This window comes from Coffea arabica, chromosome 7e, assembly GCF_036785885.1.
Source record: "Coffea arabica cultivar ET-39 chromosome 7e, Coffea Arabica ET-39 HiFi, whole genome shotgun sequence".
NCBI classification, from domain to species: Eukaryota; Viridiplantae; Streptophyta; class Magnoliopsida; order Gentianales; family Rubiaceae; genus Coffea; species Coffea arabica.
Genome location: NC_092323.1, coordinates 5,041,504 through 5,058,008, shown reverse-complemented (window position 1 = coordinate 5,058,008; position 16,505 = coordinate 5,041,504). Strand labels below are relative to the sequence as shown.

Sequence of the window (16,505 nt, the reverse complement as noted above, 5' to 3'; positions counted from 1 at the left end):
TAACTCATTAATTAGGAAAACCTGAGTAAACATTTGGGTACGAAATGAGTTTTGGGGGATTGTTGTGTAATGTGTAGTTTTCAAACTAGAAACGGATTCTAGTGGTAATTCGAAAGTTACAAACATAACTCTTACTTTACGGCTCTCGTGAAGAAAAAAAGAATTATTTCTTGAGATTTTGAAGATACGACCTCTATAACTATGACAACTTCTGTAAGCTTTGTTTGATATGATGGACTTGAATGAAGAGTTGAACACCAATTTTCAGATTGTGATATACGCATCAAGACTTGAATGAATTAGTCTTAAGAATCAAAAGTTTGTGGAGTGGATGCTGATAAAGCGAAAATACGAGCGAGTGGGAATATGAATTAATACAACAGGCAAAAGAAAGATAGCCACGTTTTGTAGCACGTCCCTTCCCCCCGGGGGGAATTTTACGAACAAAACTCTCCTCCGCAATTTGTAAAAGTCTTGGATATATATAATGGAGTACTAAATTATTTGTCACATATATGATCAAAGAGTTGGGGATTAACTCGTTAATTAGGTAGGTAGAGCTCAGTAAAAATTAAGGTACAAATGCAGGATAAGGACATGGACTATAAAGAATTGCAATAAAAGCTTTGTGTTTCAAATACTGAATAATAGAAACAGAGCCAGTATTTATTTGGATATGATAGAGAAAACCAAATGTAATAGAAGCTGATAAAAGTATCGTCTCCTTGGACTATTTACACTTTGCTCCCTTAAACTTGGACCCTTGTAACACTTTGCCCCTTCAACTTCAAATATATACACTTTATCCCTTATGGTCAACTTTTTGACAAGGTTAAGATGAAGTTATATTTTTTCATGATCAAAATATCCCTGGCTAATCCTTAAACGCACATAATAATTATAACATAATAAATACATATTTCTTTAATAGTTGCTAAATGCATCTAAACACAATTACACCATGTATTTCGATCTTTTAGTGTTAAAATGAATTAGATAATTCATAGAAAGAAGTCTAACCAACTCAATGTATTTATCTCAATGCCAATAGCAATACTTATTTTAATGAAATAAAGTTATTTAGTGCATTTGGAATGAAAATTATTTGCTTATATTTTTTATTGTGCCACTTTCTTATGTGTTTTATATGAGATAAAAATAAAAATGTATTGAAAAATGTATTAGAGAATTTTCAATTTTTTTAATGTAGAATGCAAATATAATACAAAGTAAGGTATGAATGTGATATAAAATTACCAAATAGCATTTATTGAATCATGAAAATCTTGTGATAGCTACAAAGTAAATGAAAATTATCAAAATTAGTCCGTTTATAATTTAAAGGAAGAGAGATAAGCGATGAAAAACTCATGCAGATGTTTTAGGAAGTTTAAATTCTTTTTTTCTCCATAATACAATTTTATAATTTAAAGGAAGAGAGATAAGCGATGAAAAACTCATGCAGATGTTTTAGGAAGTTTAAATTCTTTTTTTCTCCATAATACAATTTTTCAATTCTTTGGTTTAATACCATCTTTTATTTTTTAAAAAATTTTTAAATCATATGACTTTGTGTTTTTTCTAATAAAATGTTTTATATTCCGATTAAAAGGATAGTATTATTCTAGAACTTTTATGTAAGAGCATTAACATCATTTTATTACATTTTTGGATGGATAATTAATCATTAGCATTTGACTAGTCAATAGAGAGGGCAAAGTATATTTATTTAAAGTTCAAGGAGGCAAAGTGTTACAACGGATCAAGTTCAAGAGGATAAACTGTAATTAACCCTACAAACAAATACCCTAATCCCAAAAGAAAAGCTTCGGTTGAGGAGTAAAGAATGCTCCCGCGACGTCGCAACCGCAGATAGCCGGATCTCACTGGATTCCGTCTCTCTCTCTCTCTCGGTTCTCCAAAATACTAAACAATTCAGATAACGTCGTGAATGCCAAAACTAATACTACTCACCCCCCAAATTACACGTAACTCTCTCTGTCTCATCATAGATAAAGAATTAGACACAGAGAGAGAAAAAAAAAAGGAAAGAGGATTATTTGTTGGTGGGGGCGGGGACTTTTAAACAATCTAATTTAGGCTTTAATTAATTTTTTAGACCAGAAAACATGACGACGCGCATCGGCATGCCAAATTGATTTGATTTGATTTGATTTGAAGGAAATAATCCACCATCCGTCTCCCACTCACTCCCGGTGTGTTTTAATTTCGAGCTACTACTCAATAAAAGCATCAAATTCTTCCACACAGAAAAGAAAAGAAAAGTCGAGTCGAATTGGCAACACAAGCCAAAGGTAACCAGCTACGTCGTCGGGCCCACTTATGACTTGTCAAGCTCCGGAGCCTCTGGATGTCAATTTTCGCGCGTGGCTCGGCCCTTGAAACTTTATGAAAATTAAAAATATTACAACCAGGCGCCCTCTTCTTTTTTTTTTTTTTTTACGAAAGTTAGATTAATAAATCTAATCCCAAAAGAAACCTCAAAAACCGGCAACTTTTGAGGTCCTCCCAGGGACTTATAAATCCAACCCCAAACCCCCCCAAGAATCGATGTGGGATGGCAACCCCACAAGGGCAAGCCAGTAGGTCCACTGCTACTAAGAAGTGACGACCCCCCACGAAACCCAGTATAACTACCCTTACAGGAATTTGTCTCTTGACCTTTTCCTAAGAATTGGCTTTTTTTTGACCCCCCAACAACCAGGCGCCCTCACATTCACTAATTCTGCTCTCTCTTCTTACTCTCTTGGGAGTATTTAAATTGACACAGTATTATTGTTCTTAGCATATTAAAATTCTTTTATTACAATTGTACTAAATTAGTTACGGGGGTAAGAATGAAAAAGCGGCATCCATTTGTAGGGTCGAAAGAAGGAAATTGAAAGAGCATATGATGCATACATTGCCTTTATTGTACTGACCTCCTTTGTCGCATCAAATAATTAACAAATTTATTAATGATGTGAGTACAATATTTTATTTTGGTGCAAAAAGATGGGATTTTCCGACCTAATTGTTAGCTTTTGGATTTGTTGAGGACAAAATCAAATCATTTCAAATTTTGGAGGATGAGGAATCATTTCTGCAATTATCTTTAAAATATACAAATAAAAGAGCCTCCCAGCAATAAAATAAATGAAAAGGAAAGCAATACATATATATATATATATATATATATATATATATATATATTAAAAAGAAAAAGAAAAACCAGAGAGAGAGAGAGAGAGAGACTCAGAAGAGAGTGAGAAGAGTCCTTCCACCAATTGTGTCCACATCATCTCCTTTCTCCTCCGTAAACGCTGATCACCACCATTTCTTTCTTTTCTTTCCGACAGAACAACTAATTCGTCCCGTCAAGATATCCAATTCAAGAAAACGAAAACCCTCCCTCCCGCATGTGAAAATATTTCAGTAGTTTGTTGTCGGAACTCATTTGTGAAGCCAAATTGTACTAGTAGTGTGCTTTTACGGTTTGCGTATTCGACATAAAGGTGGAAGGCTCCCATGTCCATGCGGAGAATTCAGTCATGGTTTTGACAAATCAAATATTGCTGGGGATCATATGGATGAATTGCCGGGGGCTTTAGGGACGAGTGCCAGCTTGGCTTTGAGATTAGGACAGGCCATCTTCTCTATTGCTTCTCTGCTTTTCATGTGTTTGGATGTCGAGTTCTACAGCTACACTGCCTTCTGGTATTTCTCACTCTTTCTTTTACTGGATTTCCATGTCCCATCTTCTCTTCTTGTTTAATTTTTTTTTCATTTCTCCCCTTTCCTCTTGATCGAGTGTTTAGTTATTTTCTCACCATTTTTTCCTCATTTCTCTTTTATTTCCCAGCCAATTGTAGTTTGATGAATTAAAGTTCGGGATTCTCAGTGATCATGTATAATTGGAGATCTTTTTGGATGTCTCTGCGTCGATGTCTATGCTTTTGATTATCATAATTCAGAGTGAATTGCAATTTGTAGCTTTGGAAAAGACTGGATTCTGGTGGTGATGATTAAGCATTTTTGTTTTTTCGGTTTTATGTTGGGTAGACTAGGGAATTTTGTCTGACTGTTCAGGTTTGACAACTCAGGGGACCCCTCCCCCGAGAAGTCAGAATACTACTAATTCTAGCCAAATACAAAGCACTCAACCCCACCAACCAACCCTCTGTTTAATCTTTCAAAGACCGCCCCAAAGAAGAAGAAGAATAGAGGGGGAACTAGAGAGGACCGTGGAATGATGCATTGCATGGGTGACCCTTTGGTGGTGAAACTGTTGGAATAGGCACAAGTAGTTAGCTAGAATTTTGGTTCCTTCGATCCATCTTTTGTATGAGATTAAATTAATGCCATTAGTTTCAAGAAGTTTTCGTGGAAGTTATTAGTGGCTTTCACGCAATTCATTTGCAATAGTCTAATCAAAAGTCATCAGCTCGACATCCGGTTGAAGAGTCTCAAGGCAGAGGCTTTAACTTTGATTATTCAAACATTGAGACTAACAGTTGTTTGCGCTCGACATAATTAAAGATTTTTTAGTCAATTCACTGTTTCAAGATGCTGCAAGATATGTCATTGGCTGGTAAAACTTTTCACGATATCAATAGAATCAAATTTTTGTTAACTTGTTAGGGGATCTCAGGGGGACGAAACAAATGTTAACTTGTCTAATGAGTCGGGTATCTGATTATTCTAATCAGTGCATCAGGGAGTAGTGGCTGCGCAGAGTTGGGTGCCATTGAGTGCTCTAACATATTTACTGCATGATTTTGGCCCAGATGATTATTCTCAATCACATTGTTGTGTAGAAGTGGAAAATCTGAAGGAGTTTCGGGATTATCTCATGAGTGTGTTCTTAGAAGTTCAATTGTATCTATGTCATTTAATTGTGAATTAATATACCATTATCCCTTTTCCAATGTTGAGGTGAACCGTAGGTTGAACTGAACAGGGCTATCAGTAATTACTCGACAAGTTACATTTTAATAGGACGTTAGTTTCAAGTGCCCAGTGTTTACTTCAGGGAGAAGTTGGGAATTCCGGTGGTGCACGGGCATGCAATTTGCCTTGTTTGTCACAATTCTAAATTGAGGACTAGTGAGGGCCATTCCCGTGATCTTCAGCTTCCCCTTTGTTCGTGTTTTTAATTGTTTCTCTTAGGGTTTGACTTGTTTATGGGAAAAATGCTGCTTACTGCTGTTTTTATCTTTTCCTTCAGCTAGTGCATTGCTCAAAGTCAGTTTGACCCTGAAATCCATGAATTTTAGATTGCAGTCTGACTGAATGCCAGAAAAGTATTGAACTTCAAATTTTCTGAAGCACACAGAGTTTCTTCCTAGAGAAACAGCACCTGAACAGAAATAAAAATGTAAAAGAAAGGCTTCTAGCTTGTTTTCTGGGCATTGTTTGAACAAATCACTCATAATTTGATCTAGAAATGCAAACAAAACAAGTAGTATTACTGTGTTCCTGCTATTTGGATTTGCAATTGCTATAAAGCAGCTCTTTTTTAGTAGTCGACTGCAAAAGATGATTCCAGTTTTAGGCTTGTCCTCTCCTTGGTAGTTTGCGGCATAAAATTGTCTAAAGTTGAAGAGTATCTGAGTGTGAATGTTGCAATGCAGAGTCATCAAAGTCGTATAAGACTGAGTGGGCTTTCAGTTTCATTGTTGTTTTTAAATTTTCAGTTTCTTGGTAACAATCATGGGTTTAGTCATTCCTTGGAGTCTAACATTGGCAATGGTGGATGCATTCTCTGTATTCGTTAAACGGCCTTCTCGTCAGCCAGGAATAATGTCAATTGTTGTGATGGGAGATTGGGTATGTTGCTTTCTTCCATTTCTTTACTTTTTTTTTTTTTTGACTCACTGATTGAGCTACTGAAGAAGATGTGCGGAATTCTTTCCCACAGGTACTATGTTTTTTATCGTTAGCTGCATCCTGTTCGTCCGCTGGTGTAACAGATCTGTTGATGGTTTCTGGCGGCTCATTCTGCAGCGCAAAAATATGTGGCCGGTATCAGTTATCTGCTGCTATGGCATTTTTGTCTTGGTTTTTGTCGTTAGCTTCGTCTCTCTTCAATCTTTGGCTTTTGGCTTCCTTTTAATTACTACTATATGATATAGATATACTGGTACGTACGGATGGGCTTAGCCATCTCGTAGAAATTAGAAGTCCTATACTAAGTAAGGGGCATTTTGTTGCTTAGACATTTCACCAAATATACATTCAACATTGACCTCTCCAAATGTACAGGTACCTCGAAAGGCTCCAATTTCTAAGGAAGAAAAAAAAAAGGAAAGCCATACGTGGCGGGATTGCAATAACAAATATATATACACACACACACACACACACACAACAGCTCTACTCTTTTAAGAAAAGCAGTCTGTCGTATTAGAAATGTACAGAAAATGCTTTCGCCTGTTTTTGCCGTATCGTATAATGAACAGCTGTTGAGCCCGATTGCTCTCACTCTTCGTCCGTTAAGTTGTGTTTGGTCTCAGTTTCAGTTTCTTCTATAACATTGCAGATTAATAGAACATGGTTAATAGATGCAAGCTGATGGCAGTTGGTCCGACAAGAACACATTCCACTGGTTTTCTTTCAACTACATCGTTAAGTTGTTTTGTTAGTCTCATTACATAACATTACATCGTGGTTTACGATATTTACAACTACCAAAGTATCTATCCACGTCAAAGTCAATCAGTAAGGAACAGTTAATGAATCAAAAAGAAAACGAAATACTCTACTACTATGTTGGCACTACTCACGAACGCTGACCAGGAAGAATAGTTCCTCGTATAAGCTATATATATGTATATATATCCATTGGCATTCGAAGTTTATTGAGGTGGCCGGATAACGAGTGGGAGAGGCGGCTATTACTGGTTTATTTTGTGTTACAGTTGACCTGAGATGAGTGCATGTATGTCAAAAGCAATTACCGTTGCTTCTATAGACATATCCAGCAGCACGCTTGCGCTTTAATTAATTGACACAAACAAGTAAGCACGTACCTGGAATTGAATTGCCGGAGGAAGTATAAAACAAGAAGAAGATTTAGGTACTTGAATAATCGGTTCTATTAGCAAATTCAAAAAAATCCGAGGCATGTGTTTGACTTGTAAATGAAAGAAATAAAATATGAATGAGATCAGTAGACAATATAAAAGGCCTCTACGGGAGTCCGAAAGGAACAGGAACGGATCACAACACATCAGCAAATGTCGGGTTGCTGGTCTCAGACCCACCACGTCCGATCCATGTGCTGAGGTGTTTCTCCGCTTGGACTCAACCAGCTTGCCACATCTCTTTCAACCCTCCCCTGAAGATCGAATTTTACCATCGTAGATACCCAGGGGCAGCCAACAGTCTATTGGGCTCTTGGCCCGTAACTATCCCGTCCGCTTTAACCTCCTCTTAAATTATGTTAGAGTAAAAAAAATATACAATGCTAAATTTGTGATAAAAAAAAAAAAGATAGCTACAGGCCCGTATGAACACCATTTAGTGTCCTATGGTACCACTCCGTTAATTCGGATTGAATTGCTACTTTTTTGAGTTTCTATATAAAAATATACCATTCAGGATTCAATGATTTAATGTATATGAGATAAAATGATAATTGAAAATTATGTTACATGCTATGGCCAATCAAATTATGATAATTGAAAATTATGTTCACTCACCAAGTTTAGCTCGATCAAATCGCATCTCCGACATTTACTGACCTTGAGAGACTCGGGCTCCTTCAATGACAGTCGGCTCATTCTTTTTGGTTATAACTTATACTGTACGGGGTTTAACCCTACCGTATTTTATTCTTTTTTCCTTTTCCGTATCTTGAACTCTGTTGCACAAAGAAAGCAAGCACCACATATCTATCTATTGTGAGAATTCCAAATTCATAAAAACAGGGGGACCGACAATTTTTTCTTTTTATTCTTCCTGGGGTACGTCGGACGGACGGTAGTAGTTCCATTATCCGCCAAAAGGAATCTTGTACCTACAAGCATCGCCGTCAGCCCAAGGTTCGCCTTGCAATCGGTCAATAATAACATAGCCCTCGAGAAAAACACAACCACTGGTGCTACCAGCGGCGGTCGATTGTTTGTGCGTAAAAAGCAGGATACGCTGTTCAAGAAAATCTGGTGGTTGTTAGGTGTTGCAGTCCCACCATTAACCCTCCCATCGCCCATCACTCCACTTCACGTGAACTATTCACCGGACCCCCAAACATTGACCTGCCTACGTGATGTCAACTTTCAACCCCCTTTATTTATTTATTTATTTATTTATTTTTGGGGTACAAATCAATTTTTAATCCTAGTTACCGTGCAACTAGTATAAAAAAAAAAATTGACCAACGGTGTGACTGTCGCAAGGAGTTGATTGATATCTACTCAACGAGAGATTTCGGATTCGAATCTCTAGAAGGAGAATTGCCCTAAAAGAGTTTGACAGTACTCGAATTAAATTACTCAGGGTTCAATGTGATTATCAAACACTGAGAAATTACACCAAAAAAAAGTATACAAAAATGGCAATCAAATTCCTATAAAGAAATGCAGAGACAAATTAGTAGAACTAGAAGAGTGTGAAAAAAAATTCGATCGTGTTGATCTCCTTTTCAAAAATTGGTTTTGCTTTGGTCTTAATTTCACTATTTTGACCTCACTTCTGTGCGAATGCATTCAGCAGTTATTCCGGTTCTCTTCAGGTCTTGTTGATTGAAGAATGAATATAATGCACTTAAACAAGCATATAGTACACCATAACTCTATGACAAACAAGAAAATTTCTGCACCTGTGTGTGCTTGGATCACATGGTTCAGATATTCAATGACTCCTTGTTAATCGGATTCTTATTCATTGCAAATCTATGATGCGTTGGATCAATCAACAGAAAGAAGGTATGAATTAGATGATACGAGAGAGAATATGTAAACGAGAAGTTACAACAACACGCTAGATATGGTTAAAATCCAGCCTCTTACTTTACTGCAAATTATTACTACTACCGTAGATCCAAACCCCAAAAAAAAAAAAAAAACTACTAAAAGCAAAAGGAGTTCCTGAAAAGGTTACTTTCTTCGTAAAACGTGGGTCAGTGCTGAAGGACACAGTAGATTAGTAATACAACCTGTCATCCTTATGTTTCCAGGTTGGCATCCCACCCCACTGATCTCACAACCCGACAAAAGAAACCCTTTTTCAATTTGCTCCTACTCGCTAGATGACAATTCTGACGTGGCCTCCTGGTCCATTTCACGATACAATCATCAATTCCCACCACCTATATATACGGCCCCCAAAAAGTACTCTCCTCCCCATCTGTCTCCGCCCGCCTAAAAATACTACTTTTTCTCATGCACCCATCAAAATACCCGTAAAACACGTTCTGCTGAAAAAAAGGCGATTCACCATTTTTGAATCCAGCGTTATATTTTAGTGATAATAAGCTCCTCAAATCGTGATGGGCATATGCAGTTCTTGCGAGTCCACGAATGTGGCTACTGCCAAGTTAATACTGCACGACGGAAGGCTTCAAGAATTCTCCTACCCGGTTAAGGTTTCTTACGTGCTGCAGACGAATCCCGCCTGTTTCATATGCAACTCCGACGAGATGGAATTTGGCGATGTCGTTTCCGCCATAAGCGATGACGAGGTGCTTCAACCGGGTCAGCTGTATTTTGCCTTGCCTTTGAACCGGCTGAAGCACCGGCTTCTCCCGGAAGAGATGGCGGCATTGGCCGTCAAGGCCAGCTCTGCGCTGGGCAATAGCGGTGGCGAGAAATGCGGATGTCGGAAGAAGAGGACCTTGGAGGTGTCTTGCCAGGATTATCGGTCGAGAAAGGTGGGAGATTATGGGGACGATGGGTTGAGAAGAGGGAGGAAAGGAGGCGACGGTGGTGGGAGGAGAAGGAAATACACGGCGATATTAAGTGCGATACCCGAGTAGAGGGGTATTTTGGAAAATGTAGGATATTCAATTTATTATTGTTTTTTTTTTTTTTTGTAAATACTTATTTGGTTGAGGCGAGGCGATATGGGGTTAGCAATTAGAAACTTAGAATCGAATTTTGCCTTTTTAGTAGTAGGTTGTCTTCGTTCATTTCAAAACAAGCAAAAAAAAAAAAGAAAAAAATAAGGGTAGGTTGTCTTTCTTCTTCGGGTTGTAAAACTAACTACAAACAATTTTGCTCTTGGATGTACATGACAACTTATAATAATACTCCACTTGACATCTGCAGATCTACAGTTCGAATTCGCTCCGGAATAATTGCTTGAAAGAATATAATACTACTAAGCACACTAGTTAGAAATTTTTAGTTTGGTTAAGCAATGAATGAAAGTATACTTTTCTGTGAACATATTTTCAAGTACCTTTTTATTTCATATATATCAAATTAAATTGTTACAGTAATTTTTTTATAAAAAATCTATGTAAAAAATTTAAAAAAATGCAATCCAAACACAACCTTATTTTCAGGCGTTACTCGCGCGATGAAGATTGCCGGACGCCGGTGGCTTGGCTTCTTCCTCTTTTATCATTACAGTAGTACTATATGCTTGGCTTTGCAACTTACGCCACCTAAATGAGAATCTGCCGGAACGAGCATATAATTATCCTTAGGACTAGGAGCATTATTGCTTTGGCGTTAACCTATTGCCGGCCGGACAAGTTGTAATAAATAATAATCGATGGGATGGGAAGACAAATTCCAAACGTGTACAGACGCTCTTTTACTGTTACTCAGATTTCAGATGCGTACTAGTTTATCACTAACACAGTACAGCTGCTGAATCTCTGGTTCCATCGAATACGACAGATGAGAGGAGACAAATAAAATGAGATAGAATCCTATCAATTATTAGTAGTATTATTTGTTAGTAATTCAATTTATTGGGACTTCGAAATAGACCATCTACGCGGTTATCGTCTAAGACTAAGACTAATAATAATATTCCAAATCGTTGCAGCTTCGAGGATGACGGGAGGAGGTTGGTTTTGATGATTTGAATCATTTGACGATGGTGTGGGGGGGGGGGGGGGGGGGGGGGCCTTATCATAGAATTCGGCCTTTACAGCTGTAGGCGTCCATGTTACGTTTCATGCAGACACAAAACCCATGCATAAATAGCAAAAACATCATCATCCAATACACCAACTGCACCTATGGATGCCAAAGGTCCCGTACGTCCAACCAAGTACTCTGAACTACGCTCACTACATGCATCATGATGATTGCGGATTGCTCTTCTGTTTCTCGTACTATAGAATTTTTAAGAGAAGGGGGGAAAGAGGAGAATCGATAATTTAACGCTACGGGAAATCGGAACCTGATCTGCCAGCAGTACTGTAGTAAGTAGTGACCAAGTCCTGGCCGACGCTGCAATGTATATTCTTTTACTCGGATGAACTTGTTTGCAAATAAATTCAAACTGTCTCTCTTCCCTTTCACCCTTCCCTGTTTCTTTCTTTCTTCCTAATCTTCCCCTTTGGTTATAAGTCGTAACTAAATAAATGGAAGAGGCGTAATCCTCACTCCAAACTGTAAAGTATTTTTGGTTTGTTGCTGCATGTCGCTTCATAACGTCACCATGACAAATCTCATATCTTGGGTATTCGACCATGCCCAAACACAAATTTACACCAACACCACCAACTAAGGGTACATTTCATAAAATTTGAAGTAAATTGATACCTGAAGCTTGAATCTATTAAGCAATTGAATTGTTAAGTACTAAAACCCTAATATTTAAGCATGTTTTGCATTAAATGATAGTAAGTGAATAGGTTATCATTTATTTTTTGAAAAAAAATTTTTTTTTTTTTGCCTTGAAAATTATGTTAAGTATCACTTAATTAATTAAAATAATCTATTTTTTATTATCATACATCTAAATATATTAAAATCTGAACTCATTAAGTTTAAGTACTGAATTTTTTGTGAATACATTTTTCAATCATCTTTTTACTTTACGCACATCAAATTACTACGGTATATTTTTTTTTATAAAAACTCCAAAAAACAATTCAATCGGACTCTAAGAAATCTTTGTTCCTAGCTCCCATGGAATTTTTTATTTTCCGTACATCAATTCAAGGAAGCCTCGTGTGCTTGACGACCTACTGAAATCTGAAACAACTATCCTAAATGATTTTATGCTCAACTTTACTGATCTTGAAAAAAGATCATTTGGAGCAAGCTAGCTAGCCTCCCTTTTTTTTAGCTTCAAGGTGAACGAAGTTGACGGAATCTATCATGCATGGTTGATATGACAACGGAAAGCCTCTCTTATCAATTTTAATAACGGCCTTTTTTTTTTTTTTGGGGCGGTGGGGAAGGATGTTGATGGTCCTGATTAGACTACTGATTAGACTATAATGGCGATAGCAACTTGCAAGCTAAACTAATCAGCAGGCTTTGCCCCGAATTATGCAGTCCTTCTGGTAGACAAGGTCCCCATTTTGATTTCCCCAGGGGACTGATAGGAATAATCTTGGGTCGCATCATCATGATTCACGAGTCCAGCCAGCCAGCTAGGGGAATCCGATGTTGCTCACATTTGGGATCTGCAATGTTCAAGGTTAAAAATCAAGAAAAGCGACATAGAGTCTGTGCAGTAAACTGCAACGCAGGTGAAGAGAAAGGCACGTTTCTGAGAAAAGGGCGCACGTGAAAAATAGCAAATTAAATCACCCCTGCATAAGAACGAGATGGTGCTTCAATCATAAAAGAAAAGGCAAAAGCATCATCAAATCAAACACATAAAATATTGCAAGCTTCCGAAAAAGTTTCTCTGTTTATACGTATAAAACACTGCAAAATCCACAGTCGTCAAAATATTCAACACCACCTGAGTTGGTCCATTGTTTGAAAGTGCGCTAAGAATAATTATACTAATACTTTCTGGTCGCAAAAAGGTGTCTTTAAAGCGTTGATTATTCGTTCCATATATATATATATGGCGTCCAATTGCAATTTGCTTATTATATCGAAGGCTCCTCGGCCTTGGCTTTCCAGTTTCCACCCAAGACTCTGGCTCATTTCCCGCCCACTGTTAATAACGCTGTAGGGGTATAATTAAGTCCTAATTAAAAACCATGTGCTAAAAGTCAAGTCCGGTCTGCATTCTAAAATTATACCAGTATGCCTTTTGCAGCCACTTTTCATCGGCATCGCACTTGTATAAATCAATAATAACAAGAGCTGGTAAAGTGAAAAAGACGTATGGACTTTTTCAGGCGGATAAAGCAATCGCGTTGACATTACTGTGTATTGCGTATTATTGAGTCAACAATAAAGATAGCTGATAGCGTAGCACTAGCCGAAAGGGAGTTGCCGGAAGTGATAGCTTGGCATAACTCCAGGTTCAGTCCCCTGACTTTTCCGCCCAGGGCCAGGGGTTGAGAATTAAAGACCAACAAATGAAAAAAAAAGTTAAAACAGGATTCTGCCCGTTGTAGTTGTATCTTGTATGATTTCACTAGGTACAAATATGCTGCTTGACTGATTAGAAACGAAAATTACCACAAACAGCCATTTGATAAAGATGATAAAGGACAATATTTTTTTGTTTTTGTTTTTTTTAGGAGATCACCATAGCATCATGTAAATTTCCAATTATATAGCAGCTCTAGTTTTCGCTAAAGAAAGTTGCTATTTTGTCTTCCACGTAATTCGATGTGCAAGTTCCACGTGAACAGGCAATTTCCAGGTAATTAACATTTCAGGAATATTCCAGTTGCTTGGCAGAACAAATACGTCACTCCAAGAATTAAACGGGAAAAGATAAGAAGAAAATCGACGACTTGTGGGTTTTTTGAGATGCGATGAGGAAGCCAAAAGGTCGATAATCTGATAAAGTGAACAAGGACATTAACAAATTTGATGCCATCATCATCATCGTCGTCTTTGGATGGATAAAGGCGTGACGCGGGGATAGGATTTTCCGGATATATGTGATCGCATCGCACTCGCTGATTTAGAAGACGAAGAAAAATCGGTCTTCTGTTTTGCTTTTCGACTCAAAAAAGTACCTGTCCATTGTCATCTGTTGGGTGCTGCACTTCAATTTTATTGCCGCGAAAAGAACGAAAAAGCGGAAAAAAAATTACTGTAAGCAGAAGGATTATTCAACTGCAATTGTAGATAAAAGTGTAAAGAAGTGAATGGTGACCTACCGTGTCAAAATATTCCGCAGGGAGGCAACGATGGGATCCAGGTCAATTAATTCATGATTGAATAGAGCCAGCTACCCGTTCACAAGTTTTGAGGCGTAGTGCTATCACCGATGAAGGTTTAGGGTCATAGTTTGAGCAAGACAGTTGAGAGTGCGGAAAAATGTTTGGATGTAATCGAGTCGTCTCCAACTCAACTCGACTTACAGAATAAATACTCGAACAAGTAGTATTATTGAAACTTTAACTCGAGTTCGATACATTGTTCGTAGAATTTGAGTTTGACTTGTGAGGATGGTCATTTCGGCTTATGGAGTGCCTCCTGAAGTGCCACCTCGGCTAGACCTGTTGGTTTGGAACCCATCTCGTTACCACTTCGGCTAACGATCTTAGCCAAAGTGACGCTTGAGTGTTTGATAACTGTAGAAAGGTACGATGTGACTCCTGACACATCTGACACCTGGGAAGGCTGCTCTGATACGCCGCCTGAACCTGACAGATGTCCCCTCACATCTCATAAAGATCGGTCAAGTCTACCGGATGCACTGACCATCTCAGATCTTTATGGACACGTGCCGGCAGTCCCTCTCTCCTATCCTTCCTCTATAAATTCTCAACATTTCTATTGAGAAAGGGGAGAACCAATTTTCGGGTAACATACTACTCCCTCCTATTATACTACCTCTTTACAATCGAACTAACTTGAGTTTCGGAGTTATACCGGGGGATCCAGCCCCTCTTATTACCTGAGCAGGTGACCACGTTCAAGAGAGTGGCCCAAAATAAGAATACCTCTCCAGTTCGGGCGACTCACTCCAGCGGGACGAAAATCACCTCTTCAATTGGCGCCGTCTGTGGGAACGCGAAGACATCAGAGTATGAAGCCTGCGCGTTCTAAGAGCAGGAAGGCTCTCACCATTGGTGCTGAGCAAAGCAATACAGCTCAACAGGAAGATATTTTCGAAGGGCATGAGTCTCCGAAGACCCAGCCCGCAAACGAAGAAGCCATCACTCGTATGACCGAGTTTTTAACCGAGAACCCCAACATCTTCAAGGAGTTGGGAAGATATTTAAAGAGGCAAGGCAAGCAGAAGGCTGAGTCCTCTAAAAGAAAGTCAGATGGATCTCCTGAAGGTTCATCTGAAGAGGAGTCTGATGGGAGGCGCCTAAGCCGGAGTGCGTCGAAACGAGCGTTTTCCAAGGCCACCTCCAAGGTAGCCTCCCTAACTAAGGCCTTTTCCCGAGGTCTCCTGGGGCGACGACCTGAGGAAGAACCTCGGCCCCTGGGAATACCCGGGGTGAATTATATGAGGGTCCCGCCCTTTACTGACGACATTAACGAGGAAAGGCTTCCTCCAAACTTCAAGCTTCCCGCGATACCGTCTTATGACGGCCGAGGTGATCCCGAGGATCACATTGATACCTTCATCTCGGCCTTCCGCTTATACTGCATCGCTGACCCCGTCATATGCCGAGTCTTCCCAGTATTCCTCCAGGGGACAGCTCGAAAATGGTTCTGGGGATTAGAACCTAGGAGCATCTCAACCCTGGGAGGACTGGTGGAAAGATTTCTCCATAGGTTCATTTCATCCCGACCTACGACCCGAACCTCGGCTTACCTGCTGAACATGCAGCAGAACCCGGGTGAGTCACTTCGGTCGTATGTTCAGAGGTTCCATGAAGAAAGCGTGCAGATACCTGATCCTAATGAGCAGGTCACCATCGCCGCTTTCACCCATGGGCTCGTTTCCGGGATGTTCAACACGGGGATTCACAAGAAATATCCCCGCACCCTCCACGAGATGTGGTTAAAGGTTGAGAAGGGCATACAAGCCGAAAACCTCAACCGCATGAAAAAGGAGGTTCAAGCTGCTCGCCCGAGGACCGACCCCCGAAAGGGAAAAGAGCTTGGCCGAATTGAGGTGGGGACAGGAAGTGGCTTCCAAGGCCCTGGCCGAGATCGTCGTAGTGTGTTCGACAGGATATCCAAGGGGAAGTCACCTATCCCTGAGTCCGAGCTGACTCCTTTGAACACTAGCCGGTCTCGGGTGCTGTCCGTAATGGAACAAACAATCTTGGAAAGGCACCTCCCAAGATGTTCGGCAGCCGGGATAAGAGGAATTCGAACCTCTACTGCCTGTACCATCGGGATATAGGGCACGAAACCGAGGATTGCAACGACCTCAAAAAGGAGATCGAGAACCTCATTAGACAAGGCCACCTCAAGCAGTTCATCCGCCGAAGTGGAGGTCATCCGCGTGATGAGAATTGACGTGATAAGCGAGATGACCAACGCCGAGAT

The 16,505-nt window shown here is 39.4% G+C and overlaps 2 protein-coding genes across 2 annotated transcripts; both read left to right on the top strand.

The window, feature by feature from the left end:
- Positions 1–3,230: 3,230 nt before the first annotated feature.
- Positions 3,231–6,483, top strand: LOC113700359 (CASP-like protein 5C1). Its single transcript, XM_027220789.1, has 3 exons — positions 3,231–3,717; positions 5,697–5,829; positions 5,921–6,483. The coding sequence occupies exons 1-3, from the start codon at positions 3,587–3,589 to the stop codon at positions 6,113–6,115; spliced, it is 459 nt and encodes a 152-aa protein (XP_027076590.1). The 5' UTR covers positions 3,231–3,586; the 3' UTR covers positions 6,116–6,483.
- A 2,852-nt stretch (positions 6,484–9,335) lies between these two features.
- Positions 9,336–10,267, top strand: LOC113701499 (uncharacterized). The gene has a single exon (XM_027222199.2). It carries the CDS (start codon positions 9,491–9,493, stop codon positions 9,974–9,976), a length of 486 nt encoding a protein of 161 aa, XP_027078000.1. The 5' UTR covers positions 9,336–9,490; the 3' UTR covers positions 9,977–10,267.
- The last annotated feature ends 6,238 nt before the right edge of the window (positions 10,268–16,505 follow it).